At 38.2% G+C, this 21,362-nt stretch overlaps 1 protein-coding gene across 4 annotated transcripts; it reads left to right on the top strand.

Annotated features, from left to right (window-relative positions):
- The first annotated feature begins 736 nt into the window (after positions 1-736).
- On the top strand, positions 737-20,363 carry LOC123869972 (MORN repeat-containing protein 5-like). Of its 4 annotated transcripts, none has more exons than XM_045913098.1 (8): positions 737-862; positions 7,583-7,655; positions 7,811-7,885; positions 11,380-11,504; positions 12,626-12,812; positions 14,387-14,554; positions 16,669-16,873; positions 20,198-20,363. In XM_045913098.1, the coding sequence occupies exons 2-8, from the start codon at positions 7,624-7,626 to the stop codon at positions 20,303-20,305; spliced, it is 900 nt and encodes a 299-aa protein (XP_045769054.1). In that variant the 5' UTR covers positions 737-862; positions 7,583-7,623; the 3' UTR covers positions 20,306-20,363. The 4 variants fall into 4 exon arrangements, with proteins under 4 accessions (XP_045769054.1, XP_045769055.1, XP_045769056.1 ...); XM_045913099.1 differs by having other exon boundaries at positions 737-866; XM_045913100.1 differs by lacking the exon at positions 20,198-20,363 and adding an exon at positions 19,548-19,842.
- Positions 20,364-21,362: the final 999 nt, after the last annotated feature.

Raw genomic sequence — 21,362 nt, 5'->3', positions numbered from 1 at the left:
TTGCATCTTAGCGCAACAATATTTTTTTGTCAGAATGCATTTTAGTTAGTGGAGATCTCAAATTGGCCGACTTTTGTATTCACAAGCGCACTACGGTGCCTCCAGGCTGGTTGAGCCGTATATTGGGTACCTAAAGTGTGAAGGCCTAAGCAAAATCCGTTTTCCCGAGAGATGGTCGCGTGACTGCGACTATGATTTTCATATAAATTAAACCATAGATTTACAATCGTTTTACCGATGAATTAAACTTTTTGCATGAACAGTTACGAAAAATACATCTTCTCTACAGTGCTGGGCAAGGAATTTTATAGAGGTAAACATTGAACGGACTGTACCTAGTAGGGATTGCAATCCAGCAGCATTTTCAATCCAATTTCAATGCGATATTATAGGCACTTTGGTAGGAACATATTATGCACCTAGTTCTAAAATCTATGAAGTCATTAAAATATTGTAAAGCCTGACCAGAAAAATGAAATATCTCGCCATATTGTGGAAAACACGTGCAACTAATTTTTATAAGACCATATTATAGTACTTAGTGACCATTGACCCCTTCGATCATAGATATTGACCCTATACTAGTGGCACGCCCTGAGATTTTTACTTGTTTTTTATATTTCTGGTTTAAAACAAAAATACCCATCGAGTAAAGAGAAAATAACATGCAAATAAACCTAGGAAATAAACCATCGAGTTTTCAACATTGTTTTGACGTTTAATGTAATTTGGGATTTCGGAGGGATTTCCGCTTCAATGAACAATTTTTCCGTCATAAATGTTTGTAAATATTTCAAAGCAGTATTTTTATAATTTATTTAACAACGATTTAACGGTTCTGTATCTACTAACCAAATAAAATGTAAGTTTGTAATCTCATTTTATATCCTACTAATAGTATAAACGATGGATAAACGCGAAAGTTTTTATGTGTATGATGGATGGATGAATGTATGGACGTTGGTTACTCTTTCACACAAAACTTACTGGACGGATTTGGCTGAAATTTGGAATGAAACTGAAATAGATTATACCCTGGATTAATACATAGTAGGCTACCTTTTATCCCGGAAAATTAATGAGTTCCCACGGGATTTTCACAAACCTAAACCCACGTGGACTAAGTCGTGAGCATCAGCTAGTTCATAATATTGTTTTTGAAAACCTATATCCACGGGAACGAAGTCGCGGGCATCAGCAAGTTTTAGTAACTTGCTGATGCAAGAGAATGTTTTAAACAATTTGTGTTTGGTTTTTCTCTCTAAGTAAAAATTCCTAGCATGGATCTTCCCGTATTACTTTAATACCCTTTTGTTATTAAAGCTCAAATGAACTCATGCTCTCACCATCCAATTACAGAGCTGCCAACGCTGGCCGGAGGGTAGTTGAAATTTATTGTTTCGTGTAGATTTGCCGCCCCGCCATTGAATATAATACTTTATTGTCATTATCTTAAATGAAAAGCGAGCTTAACTTGAAATAACTAAAACCTGGTAAAACCTGGTATTAATATTTTAATTTTACTGTGTTGGTAACAGCTAACAGAATAAAGAGGTACAAAGTTTTAAATACAAAGAGTTGCCATGGGATTTTCAAAAACCTAAATCCACGCGGGCGAAGTCACTGGCTTCATCTAGTTGGAATATAAATAAGAATCTTAACTCTTAATAAATCACACTATTTCTGTTTATTTGTTTTTTCGTAAATTACCACGTAATTAGACGTAAAAATTACTTACTAGACCAATAGAAACTTTGGCGGTTCGAAAGCATTGTCAGGAACAATATATCTACTGCTCTCCAGCTTTAACCAAAATTAATGCACTAGACTCGAAATTCTTTAGCAAAAATCTAGTGTAAAACGGAAAAACTAAAAAAAGAATTTGACCTAAAAAATTTGAAACTAAACTACACGAGTGGGTTTGCTTGCATTTACATTTTTTGATGACCTCTGGCAAAGAGACCCACATTTCAGTGCCCTACTACTAGCTATGCAAGCAAAATCCAATGTCCTAATCGAAAAACCGAATTCGAACCAACCGACGCGCCGCCATTTAAAAAAAAAACGCTGGCAGGATTTGACAAAATCGCTTTCAAAAGTAAACTTGTTGATCGGATTATATGCATGGAAAATGCTGTAAAAGCAAAACCTATAAGACCGGATCTCATGCAGGACATTTCCCACAAGCGCCGAATGAATTATATGTGTTACTAGTAAAGTTCACAGGTGTGCAAAATCGACATTGCCCGGGCAAAGTCCACAGAGCGTTTGACAAGAATTCTCACATTCGATCCAAATGTCGATCGTATTAACAGGACTCTCTCCATCACTTACTCCATACAATCGTAGTTCCCATTTCATTTGAATATTAAGCAACCAAAGTCCATGAAATTTTGCAGACATAGACTAGAAACTAATATCTGTGTCTGTGGTGTTTTAGATTTTTCTAATAATATGTAGTTTTAAAATTACAGGGGCTCAAAGATTTGTATTTTTCTTTAAAAAAAGGCCCAACTTTGTGCTCGTTTTTCTAGACAATGGAGCAATTTAATGAAATTTGGAAAAACCACAGACCTAGAAAATTTAATGAATATTATGTAGTAAAAAAATTATCGTTATATATTTTATATTGTTATAATTGTGTGGGAACTACGAAAACCAGAAATTACACCCAGAAATCTTGAAAATTTCGTGCTGTCTCGATTTGTGCAAGCGGGGTGGTGAAGTGCGGGGGACGACACGTGAAACTGACAGAAACTGACAGTCTAAACACACGGGCCACATTTAGACTGCACCCAACTCCAAACTTGTCGATAGGTCTAACTAAATACACTGGTACATTTCAACTTGCGTTAGACGTATGCGTTACCTACTCAGACGTTGCCTGTAGATAAAAATATGTCTCATGTTTGCTGGCAATAGCGCATGCATCAAACCCTGCAAGTTGCAACTCTCTTGCAACCTATTCCTCACGCAATACGCACAGCTTTAATATTATAATTTTTGACAATGTATACTATATGTAATGCCATATCACAGGTCACTCTCTGATTTATTGCTAACAATTTACTTCCAAATGCAAAGAAATCTAAGTGTGTTGAATTCACACTGCCCAATACCAGGACCTTAAATGACATAATTTCATTGATAAATAATCATATGTTGAAAATAAAGGAGAACCCCGTGTTTCTCGGTATAATGTTAGATGCAAAGCTTCTATGGAACACCCACATATCAACACTTGATGGTAAACTCAGCTCTGCTGCTTACACTGTTAGAAAAATTCGACAGGTACTGACGTGGAAACTGCAAAAATTGTATATTTTGCCTATTTTCACTGTATTATGTCTTACGGACTCTTGCTATGAGATAAAGCGGTAGATATTGAAAAAAAAATGTATTACAGAAAAGGACAGGACGTGCAATTTATAATTTAAAACCGCGCGCTGCCATACAATAAAAATATAAGGAAATAAGTACCTTATCTATTATCTTATAGTAGCTTTTAAATATATTTACAACTAGCTAATGCCCACAGCTTCGCTCGCGTGGATTTAGGTTTTTAAAAATCCCGATCCTTTCATTTCCCAGAACAAAAGTTGCCTCTCCGTCCCCGGGATGCAACTTGTTTCTGTATCACGTAAGAATATTTAAACGGATGATCCTTTTCAAATCCCGAGGGATCACCAGGATTTAGGAATGCAATTTCTTACAGCATCCTATACCTTCAATATCAATTAATAATCGATACTTTTTAAATCCCATTAGCTTTAGTAGTCAGGTCCCCTGCAACATCAGGATTGAGGAGTTGGAATCCAAATTTTTTATTGAACAATGTCGCAAACTTTCTTTATCGATTAAAAAAACTACCCAAAATTACGCAGTTAGGTTACCTGCCAAATTTCATGGTTTTGAGTCAACGGGTACCCTAGAGGTTTTCTTGACACACACGACAGACAGACAGATAGACAACAAAGTGATCCTATAAGAGTTCCGTTTTTCATTTTGAGGTACGAAACCCTAGAAAACGTAGGAACAGCATTCCGAACCAGTGGTAAATTTGTCTGACCATCCAAAAACACTTTGAAGTTTACCTAAAAGTTTACAGGAATAAAAATTTATCATTGTATTCCATTCCATTTCATTCTATTCCATTCTGTTCAAAGATAAATAGATAATAAAAATATTTGTCACCGAAACAATAATTTACGATACATCAACCAATATCAATTTTACTGATGACAATCTGACTATTACCAAAGTGAACGACTACTATAATATCTATTATATACGACTAACATAATATGTTTTATAAATTGTGTGCCGTTTGCATTCTCACTAGGTTCTCATTAAGTTTGTTTTATTTGGTTAAACTTTCTGGCATTTATATTGTTATGACGTTTAATTGGCAAACAGTCTGTTTATTGGCTCAAACTCAAAAATTCAGCCAATCACAACAAAGAAAATATTGTAATAATGATTGATGCAGCTTTCTGTAATTGAAAACAAAATATTTGACATTAACTTGAATGTGACAGTGTTTTCCGAATAGGGTTGCCAGAGGCCCCGTATTTTACTGGTTACCCCGTATTTCGGGATACAGAAACCTGGCTGGCGAAATCAAACACTGACGTTATGTCCAGTAGAAAGAATATTTTCCTTTTGCGGCAATGCGTAGCCGAAACCCACTCGATATTGATCATGGTCGTAGCCAAGGCAGCGGGGCTTGGTTTGAGGATGTAAGCATTTTTTTATACAAGTTAGCCCGTGACTTTAATCTTTTCTAGTGGTAAGTGATGATGCAGTCTAATTTCTTGGCCGTTAGGGCCATAGTAACCATATAACTAGCCATGACCGAAGCCTCCCATCAGACCAGAAATTTAGAAATGGCGACTGCGCCTGGGAATCCGTCAAAAACCTAAGCCTAAAATAATACTTACACTATTTCTTGCATTTGCTTACCAATTTTTTTTGGAAATATATCAAACATTTCGCGCTCACTTCACTCGCGCTTTGAATTTGTATTACTTGGTGTAAACTCCGCAATTTCGTTTGCATGAATTTAGATTTTAAAAAATTCCGTGGGGGATTTTCCGGGCTAAAAAGCCACCTAAAAAAAATGTCTGGGATGCAAGTTACCTCTGAATAGTAAGTACCAAAATTTTGGTAAAGAAGATGGGCCGTGAAAGGGTAGATAGGCAAATAGATATACTGTCGTATTCGTAATATTAGTATGGATAGGAAGCTTTAAAAATATAATCTTGCTATGGCTAAACTCGTTTCCCTTTCACTTTAATTTTTTCTGTATTGAACCAAAAACACTTACGCTCACTGCGCTCGCGCTTTTTTATTGTTGTATTTTATCTCACTGACAAATTGAAAGGTGAAATTTCACTAACCAGGTAATTAGCCCATAAAGTTGAGCGAATGTTTTTTTCCTCATGACAGGATTCAGTTCCGGTCCTGATAAAACCTCTCCCGCAATCGATTCCTGGCTACGGCCATAGTATTGATACTGTGAAGGTGGAATTACAAATTAAATGTAATTTTAAGTTAAAATGAAAAGATTGTATGCATGAAATGTATAACATTTTGCTTTACAAAACTTAAGAGTTTTTAAAAGCTATTTAAATAAATAAATCTTTTATTTAAAACCACATTGCAAACACAGTTCACTAATCAAGACACGGCAACATACGGAGAAAAAATACAAAACTTACAAATAAACTAAAATATCTAAATAGGCTTTCCATGCATTTCAGGTGGTTCACCGCCTATTTCTTTAAATACTTCAAATTTTCAAATTTCTTCAAATCTAAACCCCGTATTTTTGATGGTGGTAGCCTGTAAATCAAAAAGAGGCAGGTGGCAACCCTACTACTTCCTAGACAGAATTTAAAAATTGTTTTCATTACTCGGTATGCCTACTGCCATAGTGTGACAGAAAGTGTGACGGTAGTTGTGACCTCTGATTGGCCGACTCTCTTTCACTATTTGCTAAAATTGATGATTGCAACAACAATTTTTTCTTTTTTGTAATCGAAAACAGAACACGGACGTCAAACAGGTTGACTAATTGCAATCATTTCTGACCGGCTAACATTGTTCCGCTAGTGGCTAAAACTCACTGTCGCAGCAAGAACATGGTAAATTCAGCCAATCACAGCAATTTCAATTGGTTATCACAAATGTACCGATCTAGGAACCGAGAATGCACGAACCAGGGCAGATAGAGATAAGAACAATAATATCATACGTAGGAAATCGACGGGGGATCGTTGACAACGATAGCCTTAAATTCTGGTATCACAGTTCAATTTTACCAGTGCTTATTTGACAATAGCATTCAGATTCTTCCGTATGTGAAGGTGCAAGACGCCATATCGCTTAGATTATGGCCATATGGTGTTGTATGGTGATTGGTGACATTTAACCGTAACGTATTTTAGTTAAATTGACATACTTACCTACATAAATTGGTGGTTTTAATTTCATTTTATAAATGAAATTATTTTCCTTGGTTCAACGCTGAGAACGAGTCTCAGCGTTGACAGAGCTAAGGCATAGCCTTCTAATAAATAATCTAACTAACTACATGTTTACGTTAGGTTACTTATGGTTTCTTTTAAAAGCAAAATCAGTATAAGGTCAATCTACTCAGAAGTTATCTTATTCAATATATCTTATCAGATATATTTTCAGGCATTTCTGCTTATAAATGGGCAATATTAACTTTGCACACACCCTAGAACTTTGACCATAACAAATATGTCGTATTCATAAGCAAAATTTCACTCTTTCTATATAAATAATGCATGCAGCGTTTGACCATGACCGAAGTTATAAATGCCATGAATACAAAACAAAGTACAATGGCGTGCATTTCTCCTACACTTTAGATTTCCCGTGATGCTTTCGTTGTTTAGTATGGACGGACATGCTTTATAGCTTTGTTGTTAAAGTTAATTGATCCCTTGCGTATAAAGACTCCTACAGATTTTCTCGATTTTTGACGTGAGGTAAAGTAGGCAACAGACGATCGACATGATGACGATCGTCTGTTTACTTACTTTTTAATGCCCAACCCAAAAAGAGGGGTGTTATAAGTTTGACGTGTGTATCTGTCTGTGGCATCGTAGCTCCTAAACTAATGAACCGATTTTAATTTAGTTTTTTTTGTTTGAAAGGTGGCTTGATCGAGAGTGTTCTTAGCCATAATCCAAGAAAATCGGTTCAGCCATTTGAAAGTTATCAGCTCTTTTCTAGTTACTGTGACCTTCACTTGTCGGGGGTGTTATAAATTTTTAATTTACACTTGTTGTCCATAAAAACGGTGGATCATTTGAGTTCGTCAATAATTCAACAAGAAATATTAGTTTATTTGACTGTTGACTAAATCATTCTAATTTTGCAAACCAAATTGATTTTATAAAGCACAATTTTTATCCATACGGACCTATGAGTATCTATGAAGGTACATTGACGGTGAAAATGCACGGGTCGGCACGTGCTGATAGACTAATTTTGACAATACCCGTAAGATACTCGTCTCTTGTAACTTTAATATTTCGTATTGTTGCAGTTTTCATTCAAAGCTCTATAACTTTAGCTTCATTAAATGAAATGTCTTTGAGCAAATCAAGAGGCAATTCGGCGTAAGTTTTTAAATTCAAAGCACTCTGCCTAGTTAAAAACTAAAGCTTTAACTATAGCTGACTGTATATTAGACGTTTTATGAAATTATTATATTAATATTAAAGCTTTAAGTCCATGAGTTTGACAAAAAGTAAATAAGCAAGCTTGTTAGCAGGAGCGGGACAAAGCGGGCATCACAATGGGAGGATTTGATGAGAAAGTTCTCAGAGGCGCACAAAGAGGAGTGCAAGTAGGTGTGCTCTACAAACTTTTGTATCGCGTTCTTTCAGAGCATCTACGCTTAATGCAAACATTTAAAGATCATGGGTAGAATTGTTGAAGTGAGTGTATTTAGCAATTTCATCCACAAAGCTTTGATTTTGCTAAATGTGGCGGCATAGATTTATAAAAATAAGAGGGGTCTCTCCATCACTCGCTCCATACAAACGTTGTTCCAATTTCATTTGAATATTAAGCAACTTAAGTACATAAAATTTTGCAGACTTATTCTAAAAACTAATATCTGTGTCTGTGGTGTTTTAGATTTTTCTAAAAATATGTATTTTTAAAATTACAGGCGCTCAAAGATTTGTATGTGGATTTTTAAAACCGCCTGTGGTTAATAATAATAATATCTATGCCTGTGGTTTTCCAGATTTCTGTTAAAATATTCGGTTTCAAAGTTACGCGGTCTTAATAATTCACATACAAATCTTTGAGCTCCTGTAATTTTGGAACTACATATTTTTAGAAAAATCTAAAACACCACAGGCACAGATATTAGTTTCTAGAATATGTCTGCAAAATATCATGGACTTTGGTTGCTTAATATTTAAATGAAATTGGAACTACGATTGTATGGAGTAAGTGACGGAGAGAGCCCTGTTAATGAAAACATTTATGATGCATAATTAAGATCATGGGTGCAATTGTTGAAGTGAGTGTATTTAGCAATTTCACCCACGAAGCTTTGATTTTGCCAAATGTGCCAGCTTAGATAAAAATTAAACGACACAGCAAACCATAGAACCTCGACAAGATATATTTTTGAAGCAAAGCTAATTCGTAACATAATATGTTTGGGATGAAGATCACTCAGAGCTTGCGGAATCAGTCGAATAATTTTAAATGCTACAGAGGTTAACGTACACCGATGCTGGCGTTCAAGACAGCAAACATCAATTCCTTTCCTTTACTTTCCTTTACAAATTATTTTTGAGACCTCAAACCTAGTTTTCTATGTCCTAGATTTTTCCATTCGTTCGTTCAACTAGTAAAAATAACTTCTATGTCTTGCATGATAGCGACTACCGACTTTGATATTCATACTACAAACATGACATGAGAAGACGAAGCCAATTAGACATGGCGCTGCGTTCTTTGAACATTGGTTATAAGGGTTCTCTAAGTTTTTACCTGACTACGGCGCAGCCCAACAGGAGGGTTGTGTTTGACCTGTATGTCTGTTCCTATGTCCCCTCGTTACTACTCAACCGATTTTGATAAATGATACGTAAAATTCTTAAAAATCCAAATGGCGGACTTTACGTGATTTAAATCAACCGGGCTGAAAAAGGTGTAAAGCAAACCGTTTTTAAATTACTTGTTTACGATATTTAGCAGCTTTCATGAGTGTATTATTTATTGTTGATATTAACTTCTAAACCGTAAGGCCTCATATTTTAAACTTATTTTCAAATAATCTCTACGGTTCGATAATGCTCTGACAGCGTGTACCACAGACACGGTAATATTATCTATACAGTATTCTAACTCGGCCGTTTCTTTGAAATAAATACCTACAGCTGCGCGGTACGTAAACATGCGATAGGGCTGCCTGCCGCCAGCATTTTAATTTTTGCCTACTTTGTGTTTCCATCTAGTTTTGTGATTGTAAATATACTTTTTTATATAAACAAATAAAATACTTTGTGAATTGCATAGGAAATGTCCAGTAAAAATGCGTGTTGTTTTTTGATTGGTAGATTTAATTAAAAAATCATGTTTATGATTGAATAACAAATCGGTCTTATACATTCGAGACCGAAAAATATTTGCGCCTCGACTGAGATGTAGGAAATTAAACGAACGTTACGAATTATTAAATTTTAAAGTTTAAAAAATCCGCATTTTCTAGTGTAAAGCTTTAATTAAAAATTGTTTTGGGAAACATGGACAAGATGGAGAAAAAGGAATATCTTTTACTTGGTTATAGATAGATACCTGCAGCTACTTTACAATTTATATATTTGGTTTTAATTGAAGTTCGGAATATTTTCTCCATTTTTTCTATATACTCCACAAAATCATCGCTGGGTACAATCAAAAAAGTTTGCGAATTAATCTTATTGCAGTCCCGGTAACTTAAATACCGACATTCGGAGCTGAAATTGTGACTTCTTTAATCGGGTTTCACATACAACGAAAAAATCGCGCGGTTATTGTTAGAAAAACAAAACACCGCCCGTTCGTCACTGCGGCACAGCCGCGACTGTCTGCGTGTCGAGCGCCTGCCGACATCGAGGTGCGTAGGTATAGCTCGCGTTTCGTCCGTTTCTATGAAGTTGGAATACTGATACATAATATTACCGTGCCACAGATTTGAAGGCTAGATGTTTATTAAAAAGTAAGTATGTGTCTATTTTATTCTACCTACAATGACGTCACTCGAGTCATTATATTGATGATCACAACGAGCAATCACAAATTACAATCGCCATGCGTCAGGGAGGAAACAGACTTCAATAGGAGAGAAGATCGATTTTTTTTATTTGGAAAAAGGAATGATATAGTACTGACATAGGAACGAAAATAAAACAGGCACTTGCCACAAAGGCTCAAATTTCGGGCACGCGTGGATGAACGGCTGCGGTGTCTAACAATTCCAAACCCGTGGTTGTGACTTGTGACTCATAACGGATCGTCGTATAATCGTAACAAAATCGTAACGGTTCGCTGTACGTCGCAACGATATGTCATTATACTAACATGTAATTGACGTAAAGCTCGTAAAGCATGTATTCGACGAGACACGAATGCACGTCGCGTCACGCAGATATGAACGTGGTTAGCACGCTAGGTCGGCTGAGATCTATAGAGCGCACTTTAACTTTGCTTAGACTTAAGTTTCAGTTAAAACGAGACAGATTTATGCCAGCCGTATAACGCTATCTCGTTTTAACAGTGTCTTAAGTCTGAGCAAAATCAAAGTGCGCTCTATACACAGATTTCAACCTTAGTTGGGAGACCATAACGTTTCACTCATTGGCTCTAGCGTATGTAGTTGCAATCAAATACCTACCCTCTAGAAGGCGCGCGATCAAAACTGAATCATCATCATCATCATCGTAAAACTATCCTCTCCTCCTCTTCCGGATCCTCCAGAATCAGGAGTTTAGGCCATAGTCAACCACGCTGACCACATGCGGATTTGCAGACTATACAGAAATTGAATACTTATATTTTCACCAGTGATCAGAAACTCGGGTGCAAAATTCAAATGGTGCATTGAACTGAACCTGTTAAAACCAGCTCTGAATCTATTCACGGTATCACCTTGATAATACTGGAGCATGGAGTAAAGCTCGGAGTAAATTTAATTTAACTGCATGCCATCACTCGATCTCGTTTGTGGAGCTGGTGCTTCAGCTCTTTTGCATTGCATTTTATTGAGCTGATTGAACAGTGTACAAAATGTTTAGAATTAATTTACTCCTTATACTAATCAAGTTATATTTTCGACAGGACTGTATCAGTGGACATGCCCCGGGTGCAACGATCCATGAAGATGTTTCCAACCGGGTCTCAATACGAAGGCTCTTGGGACCTACTCGGGATGAGTGGTTATGGCGTTTACAAATTTCCAAATGGTTAGTCTTGAAAAGGCGATGGTCGAACTTGCGAAAAAAAGCTGTATCAATTATTGTTACAATTTCATTTTTTGTGATTGGCTCAATTTACCTATGGTATTTTTGCTGCAACAATGCATTTCAAGCAATAGATAGAAAATATCGGCTAATCAGAGGTGGTTGTGATTGTCATACTCTAACTGTCAAACCAAGCCGACGGGTATCATGCCAGAAGCCAATTAGAGAAAATCTAAAAACTGCTACGCTTCTAGGCTCTGACCCTTTACATTCTGAGATGACGATGAGGATGTACTTTTTTCTTGGTGACGTAAGGTCTCTGGTCCCTTCCCTTTTAAAACTTTCCGCTAGAAAGAACTAAATACATAAATATAATATGTCAAATATAAACATGATAGTAAAAACATTTTGCATTTGAGCCAACATTTTGCCCCTTCAATTAAGTTCGTATAACTCGGTTAACCGGACTCCCCATACACGTGAGCTCGAGCAGGCTACAAGGTTCATTTCCTGACAAGTATGTCGTTAAGCTTCGAAAATTTGTCCGTACTCGTTAACCTTAATATTTGCTCGGACACCGTCCTACACTAATTTTATACTTAAATGCGAAAGTGTCTATTCGTTTGATAATTTTAATGCCTAAACTACTAAATCGATCTAAATAATTAGGAACAGAGATAGTAGAGACAGAAATAGAGACATAATAGATGGAGATCTTTTTTTTATTCGATTGCAAGTTACTGACAAGTACAATAAACTGACTGAGAAAGATCGCACTAAGGCACTACTAGGTAAGAACCTAGTAGTGCCTTAGTGATGAGTAAATGTAAGTGAGCTAACCTGGAAAAACCCATAAAATGCCTTATTGTTATCTACGCGGCATCGTATTCAAGATTCAAGATAATAATATATAAGCTGATAAGATATGATAAGAGTATTGGAACGCTTAGCGGAATGGTTTTACTGGTAAGATATTAACTAACCACGCCTGAAGCTTCCAAACAGACAAGCCAGCTGCTCAGGATCTTCCATTTCCAATAGTACCTACCTACTTTTTATATGCATTTGTGCATCTTATTTAGGTACATAGTTGTAGAATTAATATTATGGCAATCGTCTTTCAGATGTTATCTACGAGGGTGAATTCGACGACGGCATGTTCCACGGCCAAGGGAAACTGAAATATCCTAACGGTGTGGTGCTTAGAGGAACCTGGAAGAAAGGGAAGTTGACGGACAGGACACTCGTCTTTGCGGATGGGTTGGAGTATGATGAGATGGACTGGAAGTATTGTAGGCCACCTGATAGACGGTACGCCTGCTGCTTTCTTTTTCCCTGGCCCCATTTGACGAACTCCCTGGCACCGTGTCGGACACCCTTAAACTTTTAAGCTTTAAGGGCGTGTGGCAGGGGCGTGCCACTAAGTGTCTGGCAATGCAGGACGTGAGTTCTAATACTATTCCGAAGAAAATATAAAAAACTAGAGGATGCCCGCGACTTCGTCCGTGTGGATTTAGATTTTTAAAGATCCTGTGGGAACTGTTTGATTTGCCTATGTCAATTACAGGGACGCAAGCTACCTCGGTACCAAACATACAAATCGGTTAAGAGGATGGGTTTTTGGGAATCCCGTGGGAACTCTTTGATTTTCCGGGATAAAAAGTAGCCTATGTCCTTCCCCGGGATATAAGCTAACCCTGTACCAAATTTCGTCAGAATCGGTTAAACTGTTGGGCCGTGAAAAGGTAGCAGACAGACAGACACACTTTCGCATTTATAATATTAGTATGGATGGAAGTATGGATTAGACTTTATATTTTAACGTAAGATTTGTTACACCTTTATTACCTACCAGTTATCTCCCAAAGCCACCATGATCCAAACTACATAGTCGCGGATCGTTCCTCCCTGTGTTGTGTGTGGCAGAGAAACTTTTAGTTTTTATAAAATAACGAAGGTCTGCCCGGCACCCGCTGTCTGTATATATATAAAGACTTTCAAGGATATTTTTCGCAAAACTTTTCTGTTTCGTATTGGGTTCAATCAGAAGTTGAAAATTTTTCGCAATCGAACTTTGCACGATCAATCGGTTTCTGGCCGCTATCCTGTAACGAGTTTGTCCAGTGCCAGCGCAAAAAGTTTACTTCTTTTGGCGATCACGATTTTTGGCACAAAGAGCGCAATTGCATAACGATTGTCGCAAAATCTTCCATTATTTCTCCCTAATACAACTAATTTCCTTAGGCCTCATTTACACGAGAGCTTTTTTAACGTCCGTTAAAAAACCGTTCAAATAGAACAAATACGTATTCGACATCGCTTTTTTTCGTATGAACAGATACTTGGGAATACATTTGTTCTATTTGGACGATTTTTTAGCGGACGGTAAAAAAGCTCTCGTGTAAATGTGGCCTCAGAACGAGTTTGCATACCTCGACAACGTTTATAAATTTAGTGTATGAACACATTGAAGTAAAATAAAACTAAATGATTGTTGTTGTTTTGAAGACTTTTATTCGAACTTGTGTGAAAATTAGAGATGCATGCAAGAATTGAACTCTGGACACGCTGAATAATCTGAACCACTAAGCTATCACCTTTATCTAAAACAAGAGGATGCCCGCGACTTCGTTCGGGTGGATTTAGATTTTTAAAGATCCCGTGGGAACTGTTTATTTTCCGGGATAAAAAGTTGCCAATGACAATTATTACAAAGACACAAGCTACCTCGGTACCGAATATCATACAAATCGGTAAAGCGGATGGGTCTTTAGGAATCCCGCGGGAACCGATTGATTTTTTACTGGATTAATTACTAGGGAAAAAAATGAGTAAGAAGTGTGCTCTAGACAAAGCTGTTGATCTTTTTTCTTTCTTTCCTTTAGATTTACAATCGAGTACGAGAAAGGTCTCCAGCCAGCAGGCAAGTCTTTCCTGACAGCAGAACAACCAACGCGCCCCATACCGCCAGGATATTATGATACTGGGGATGGGTTCTATGACCCTAAAACCAAAGCTGTATACAAAGTGGACGATCTCAGTGCCATTGTGAGGTAATTCCTTATTTTTTAAGCTCTTTATCCAAATCTTTATGAAGTCAATAAAATAGCAGGAGGTACTCAATAATATTATGATGCATTTTTTTGGCGTGAGAAGTCGCTTAAAAGTTTGTCAAAACTCTTCAAAATCGGTAAAGTGCGAGTTGGACGCGCCTACGAAGGGTTCCGTCACATCGTATAAGAAACAACACTTTCTTTTAATTCCTTATTGTTTGTTATTGTAGCGGCTCTACCTATTACGGTACATGAGATACAGCCCGCTGACAGACTGACGGACGGATGCACGCACACCGGAGGCTTTTTAATAGGGCCCCGTTGGTACGCTTCGGGTGCGGAACCATAGAAATGAAGTTTTTATTAAAGTTAAATCGAAAATTCGCTACCTACATCATCGTAAATATAGGCTGGAGTTAATTAAGACTAATTGAGTCATTTAACCGACGAGTCAGTTATCAGCGATCCCTAATTAATAAAATTAAAGCTCGATCGCCATTTACATTCAAAACTGATGCCTCTGATTTTTGATGTTCAATAAATTAACATTTATTTATTGAGAGCTAAATAAAATGCATATTTAAGTGGGTACCTTTATAGGTAACATGTAACACTTTCCCTGACTTCATCCACGTGGATTTACATTTTTTTAAATCCCTTTGGAATTTCTTAAAATCCTTCCTTGATGTAACCAAATAATTGGTCTGGTGGGAGGCTTCGGCCGTGGCTAGTTACCACTCTACCGGCAAAACCGTGCTGCCAAGCGATTTAGCGTTCCGGCACGATGTCGTATAGAAACCAAAGGAGTGTGGGTTTAATGAAAACTGCGATACTCTTTTCAGAGTAGGCCGCTTCCATCTTAGACTGCATCATTACTTACCACCAGGTGAGATTGTAGTCAAGGGCTAACTTGTATCTGAATAAAAAAAAAATATAACAGACCCTGGCATTTAATACGTTTCTTTACCATAAGTAAATCCGTTACAAAATTTTATACAAGTTTTAAAAATATGATCATAGACAAAGATAAATAAATGCAGCTAGCAGCTTTGCAAGTTTGTGTCGTATCTATGATCGCGGTCCAATCATTAGCTACATCGCGTAAAGGAGCTGGAGGCATTATCAACTCGATCACGAAGCTTTACTAGTTGAATGAACGAGATGACAAACGATAAATGCCTGCAGGGTATACGATAGCAATTAGCAAACTCTAGGAGCTTTTAATATCCTTGACAGATGACTCGCTTATGACCGTTTATATCTCTGTGCGCAAAACCAAATCTACTGTAGGTACGTCTATTTAAAAACTAATCTTTCGCAATTTAAAAGCACATGCGCTTAACGTCTGCTACAATTCCAATTTTGATAAAAACGAATCATTAGTGATTGCAAAACAAGCGATTCGCCTTCTCATTGGAACGCTCTTCCGGCATCAATTTTCCCCTCCAATTTTTTTTTTAATTTTTTTTTTTTTGTCATACGTCTTATGTTCAGATTAAACTACTTGTATTACGCCCACCGTAGATGAACTCATGTACAAAAGCTACGAGTATATATAATCATAAAGTATTTATTGTAAGTTTCCGAAAATAAGCACCTAATAATGCCTGTCTATACTAATAAATAAAATTGAAGTGTCTGTCTGTAATTTCGAAATAACTGCCTCATATTAAGCTCATAGGGTTATTTGAACGATACCTTAACTGAATCACACGTTTTTAAAATTTTTGTCCGTCTGTCTGTCTGTCTGTCTGTCTGTCTGTTTGAAAAGGCTAATCTTCGGAACGGCTGAACCGATTTTGACGGGACTTTCACTGACAAGTAGAGGATTGACCAGGGCGTAACATAGGCTACTTTTTTAACCGACTTTCAAAAAGGGAGTTGTGTTTTTTTACCTATTTACACCGAAATCTCCGAGATTTCTGAACCGATTTGCGTAATTTTTTTTTTAATCGATAGAAGAAATTTGCGACATTGTTTCATAAAAAAATTGGATTCCAACTCCTCAATCCTGTTGCTGCAGGGGACCTGACTACCAAGACTGATGGGATGGAATCTAAATCCACGCGGACGAAGTCGCGGGCATCAGCTAGTATACAATAATAATGTTCCAGATCACCATCGGTCCGGGAACAAAAGTGGATAATCGAGAACTGCCGGACCTGCCCTGACAAGTCACTAGGGCCTCGAATAGATCTCTATGAAGAATGGGTTGAACCGCAAGACACGCTTCCTAAACCACCAAAACCAGCATCAACATCTCATGCTAACGGTTCCTTGAATTTATCCCAAACTACATATGAGCAAGATCTTGAAATGGTTAGCAGATTTTATCACTATACACTACCCATATTTTATGCGAAAGTCTGTGTGTTCGTTTGTATTATTGGGTTGTCCAACAATAATGACACAACGAAGTAATAGATTGGCGTGCTTTTTTCACGAATATAGCAGAAGACCTGGAGAGCAACATAGTCTGTTTTTTATCCCGGAGAATCAAAGAGTTCCCACGGGATGTGAAAGACTCAAATCCACGCTTATGTAGCTAGTAGATAAATGAAGAAGGAGCTGGCAAACCAAACGGTGAACTTTTTACGGAATTAATTTTTTCAGGAGGAACAAAAAACTAAAAGCTGTTGAAATTTTACTGTACAATAGGACCGCTTTGATAGAAATCACGAATTTTGGACTCAATTTTAGCACAGTTTCTGCTGGAAAATGAGCTCCAGTTTGTATTCAGTGATCGATACTTTGGGCCTCTATTTTAGTTCAGATTTGTAGATTTGAAACCGTCTGGAATACCTATGGTAAAAAGCATTTGGTCAGCAGTGTAATTACACCATTTTGTTTGCCAGCTCCTTAATTAATAGATATAGGTACTTTGTCGTCTCAAAGGCTTGTTCTGATATTAGATATAGTTTAAAAGCCAAAGCCGGAGGCGTTTCCGGAAAAGCTTCCGCTAGCTTGCATTTACAACCGTCTCGTGGGGTTATAACGTAATATTTTTCTGACGTTTATCAAAAGCAATTTTTTTTTAGATTGTATCTAAAAAAATCATCTAATTCCGAGTTTTATATTATGTAGACAGCAGGTCGCTATTGAGTAGCAACTGTCACGAAAAATAGTTACGAACTTAGTTTAAAAAAAACTAAAAATCCCATTTTTACTCGTACGAGTAGGTAACATGTAGCTGTAGTACCTACACCAAAAAGTTAGATAGATAGAAAGGCTTTATTGCACACAAAAAACACATGTAAAGGAACACAACACAGAAAGAAGAAAAACAGAAAAAACAATTGTGTGCAAAGGCGGCCTTATTGCTTAGAGCAACCTTTGCTGAAAGGAGAAGCTAGTGTTGGATAGTTATTTTTATTTACCAAATAACTCATTACTACACAAATCAAACGAGCAGAAAATCGAAGATCTTACGTGAAAGCCATTGCACAAAATTCCTCGCTTACACCTCCATCATTATACCAGCTCAGTGGTGGGTGGGTGAAAAAAAGTGGGTGAAAAGTTGTTAGATTCTTTTACAACGAAGTTACAGGCGAAGGTATACCATCATCATCATCATCATCATGATCAGCTATACTCCGGCTCACTACAGAGCACGGGGCTCCTCTCAAAGTGAGGAGTTTTTGCCAAAGTCTACCACGTGGCCAAGTCCAGATTAGCAGACTTCACACACCTTCGAGAACATTATGGAGAACTCTCAGATATGCAGGTTTCCAGGATGTTTTTCCCTTACCGTTAAAGCAAGTGATATTTAATTATTTAAAACGCACATAATTCCGAATAGTTAAAAAGTGCGTGCCCGCGTCAAACCCCCTACCTCCGATTAGGAGGCGGACGTCCTATAACCACTAGGCTATCAGAGATTATGAAGCTAATATAAAGGACTAGCCGATGCGCGCGACTTCGCCCGCGTGGATTTAGGTTTTTCGAAATCCTGTGGGAACTCTGATTTTCCGGGATAAATAGTAGCCTATGTGCTAATCCAGGATATTATCTATCTCCATTCCCAGCCAAATCCGTCCAGTAGCTTTTGCGTGAAGGAGTAACAAACACACACACACACACACACGCACGCACGCACGCACGCACGCACGCACGCACGCACGCACGCACGCACGCACGCACGCACGCACGCACGCACGCACGCACGCACGCACGCACGCACGCACGCACGCACGCACGCACGCACGCACGCACGCACGCACGCACGCACGCACGCACGCACGCACGCACGCACGCACGCACGCACGCACGCACGCACGCACGCACGCACGCACGCACGCACGCACGCACGCACGCACGCACGCACGCACGCACGCACGCACGCACGCACGCACGCACGCACGCACGCACGCACGCACGCACGCACGCACGCACGCACGCACGCACGCACGCACGCACGCACGCACGCACGCACGCACGCACGCACGCACGCACGCACGCACGCACGCACGCACGCACGCACGCACGCACGCACGCACGCACGCACGCACGCACGCACGCACGCACGCACGCACGCACGCACGCACGCACGCACGCACGCACGCACGCACGCACGCACGCACGCACGCACGCACGCACGCACGCACGCACGCACGCACGCACGCACGCACGCACGCACGCACGCACGCACGCACGCACGCACGCACGCACGCACGCACGCACGCACGCACGCACGCACGCACGCACGCACGCACGCACGCACGCACGCACGCACGCACGCACGCACGCACGCACGCACGCACGCACGCACGCACACACACACACACACACACACACACACACACACACACACACACACACACACACACACACACACACACACACACACACACACACACACACACACACACACACACACACACACACACACACACACACACACACACACACACACACACACACACACACACACACACACACACACACAAACTTTCACCTTTATAATATTAGTGTGATATAATTTTTATGTCTACAGGAGGTTGCTTTTAAAAACCTAGAAGTTGATGAATCCGACTCATCAGAAAGCGCATTCTCCAGTTGCAGTGCTACTAGCTCAGCTCTCTAATGCTCAATTAGCTCATAAACGTTAAAACTCCCTAAAATTAGTCTAATGAAAAGTTTAACAGTAGCCTCATCTTAATTTTTAATGTCTTGATAAAAATATTTTAAGGTGCACTTTGTATTTTACCAAGGTATTTTAAGATGGACCAATTAACCTACTAAGTACTTAGTTAGAATTTAGATTATTTTGATTGACTTAATAGAAGATTGAAGTTTATTTACATAAATAAATAATGATACCTACCATAAATACCCGTGTTTTATTGATAACAATAATAATTATGTTAATAGTCTAAAGCCGAAACTGGATTTTACTATTTTAGCTTGAATTGGTAAAATTGAGGATTGTCTTTGCAGGAGACAACGATTCATTGTCTAGACTCTAGGCTAATCGCGGTACACCCCTAGAGTACTAATGCGTCCCATCTTAGGCCACATCAACACTTTCCATCAGATGTGATTGTGCGCAAGCGTGTGACTGTAATGATGAATAACCTGAACCCCTTAATAGATTATACCTTAGATTATACCAAAAGTATTGTCTGTATTTATTTTATTTCACAGACAATTGACGACGTGAGCGTCCTACATTGGAGAAACTGGAGAAAATCTTCCACGACGAATCTACGTCCTCTAATCAAATTCGAAACTCCTTCCAATACGAATGTTTAACATTTATTTTTATATTGTACCTCTTTATCTATTTTTAATTAGACCAATTTTTCTTATTTTTACCTAATTAGTTTCCCTAGAAATCACCCATCGATGTATATCACCCCACCCTCCCATCCTATCAGATTCGAAGGATATCCCAAATCGGAACCAATTAAGCATATCCTGCGAATTCTACAGAATTGGAAGGACTATCTGCATCGTATTCTTCATTGCAGAAGCTCTTGACTCTTTTCCATTAATCACAATGGTATGTCACTGTATGCTGTCATGGCGGGTGAAAAGAACTCTGACCTTTTATATACGAGTATTCAAACCTACGACCATAGGATTTGGATTTAATCCTACTCTAACGCTATTAGTCAAAATTCAGAGAGAGCTTATACGAATAAAATCATACCTAATTATTACAAGCATTGTAGGTAGTTACATTTACACATCCAACAACTGATTATGTCGAAATTGCTTAACCAGCTTTATCTTTAACGTTCCTAAACTGGGTTGCGCTTTCTCTTCTAAGTTAATGCTCTAGAATTAGGTATGACGCTCGTGATCATAAGTCGTGACCACGAACATGTAAAATTATCCTTTGGATCAACTAGCTAGCTATCAGCTATGAACGCTAAACGCTGAACAATAATTTTGTAACCATACAACAACCTAACTAACTACCTTTACGGTCGATCTTCGTTCGCCAAATAATTTCCGCATCATTACTTATCGATATCGATAAATCGATAAAAAAAATACTCAAAAGAAACATTTTGTTTACTATTTTTAACCATATCGAATTCAGTAAATAATAATAAATCATTTTAATAGAATTTTCATATCAGTCTTTTTAGTCGCAACTTGCAGTAACAAAACGTCGACCGGAAAATTGTAGTCTGCATTTCCCTTCGATTATATTGTCTTCATGACATAAGAATATTGCCCACTACAAATATTTACCCCATTTTAATCAACTTTTATGAAAGAGTTTTAATTTGAAAGTGTCAATCGAAGAACACAACAACAGTAAATATAACTTTCTGTTCACTTTTCTGTTTTTTTTTAT

Source organism: Maniola jurtina, chromosome 12 (assembly GCF_905333055.1).
Source record: "Maniola jurtina chromosome 12, ilManJurt1.1, whole genome shotgun sequence".
NCBI lineage: Eukaryota > Metazoa > Arthropoda > Insecta > Lepidoptera > Nymphalidae > Maniola > Maniola jurtina.
Note: the sequence above shows the minus strand (reverse complement) of the source record. Positions and strands in the feature narration are given on the sequence as shown.

Coding starts and splice junctions, on each gene's coding strand:
- LOC123869972 (XM_045913098.1), top strand. CDS start 7,624: ATGTCTTTGAGCAAATCAAGAGGCAATTCGGC. Junction 12,813..14,386: donor TGTAGGCCACCTGATAGACG/GTACGCCTGCTG, acceptor TCTTTCCTTTAG/ATTTACAATCGAGTACGAGA. Junction 16,874..20,197: donor ATGAGCAAGATCTTGAAATG/GTTAGCAGATTT, acceptor TTTATTTCACAG/ACAATTGACGACGTGAGCGT.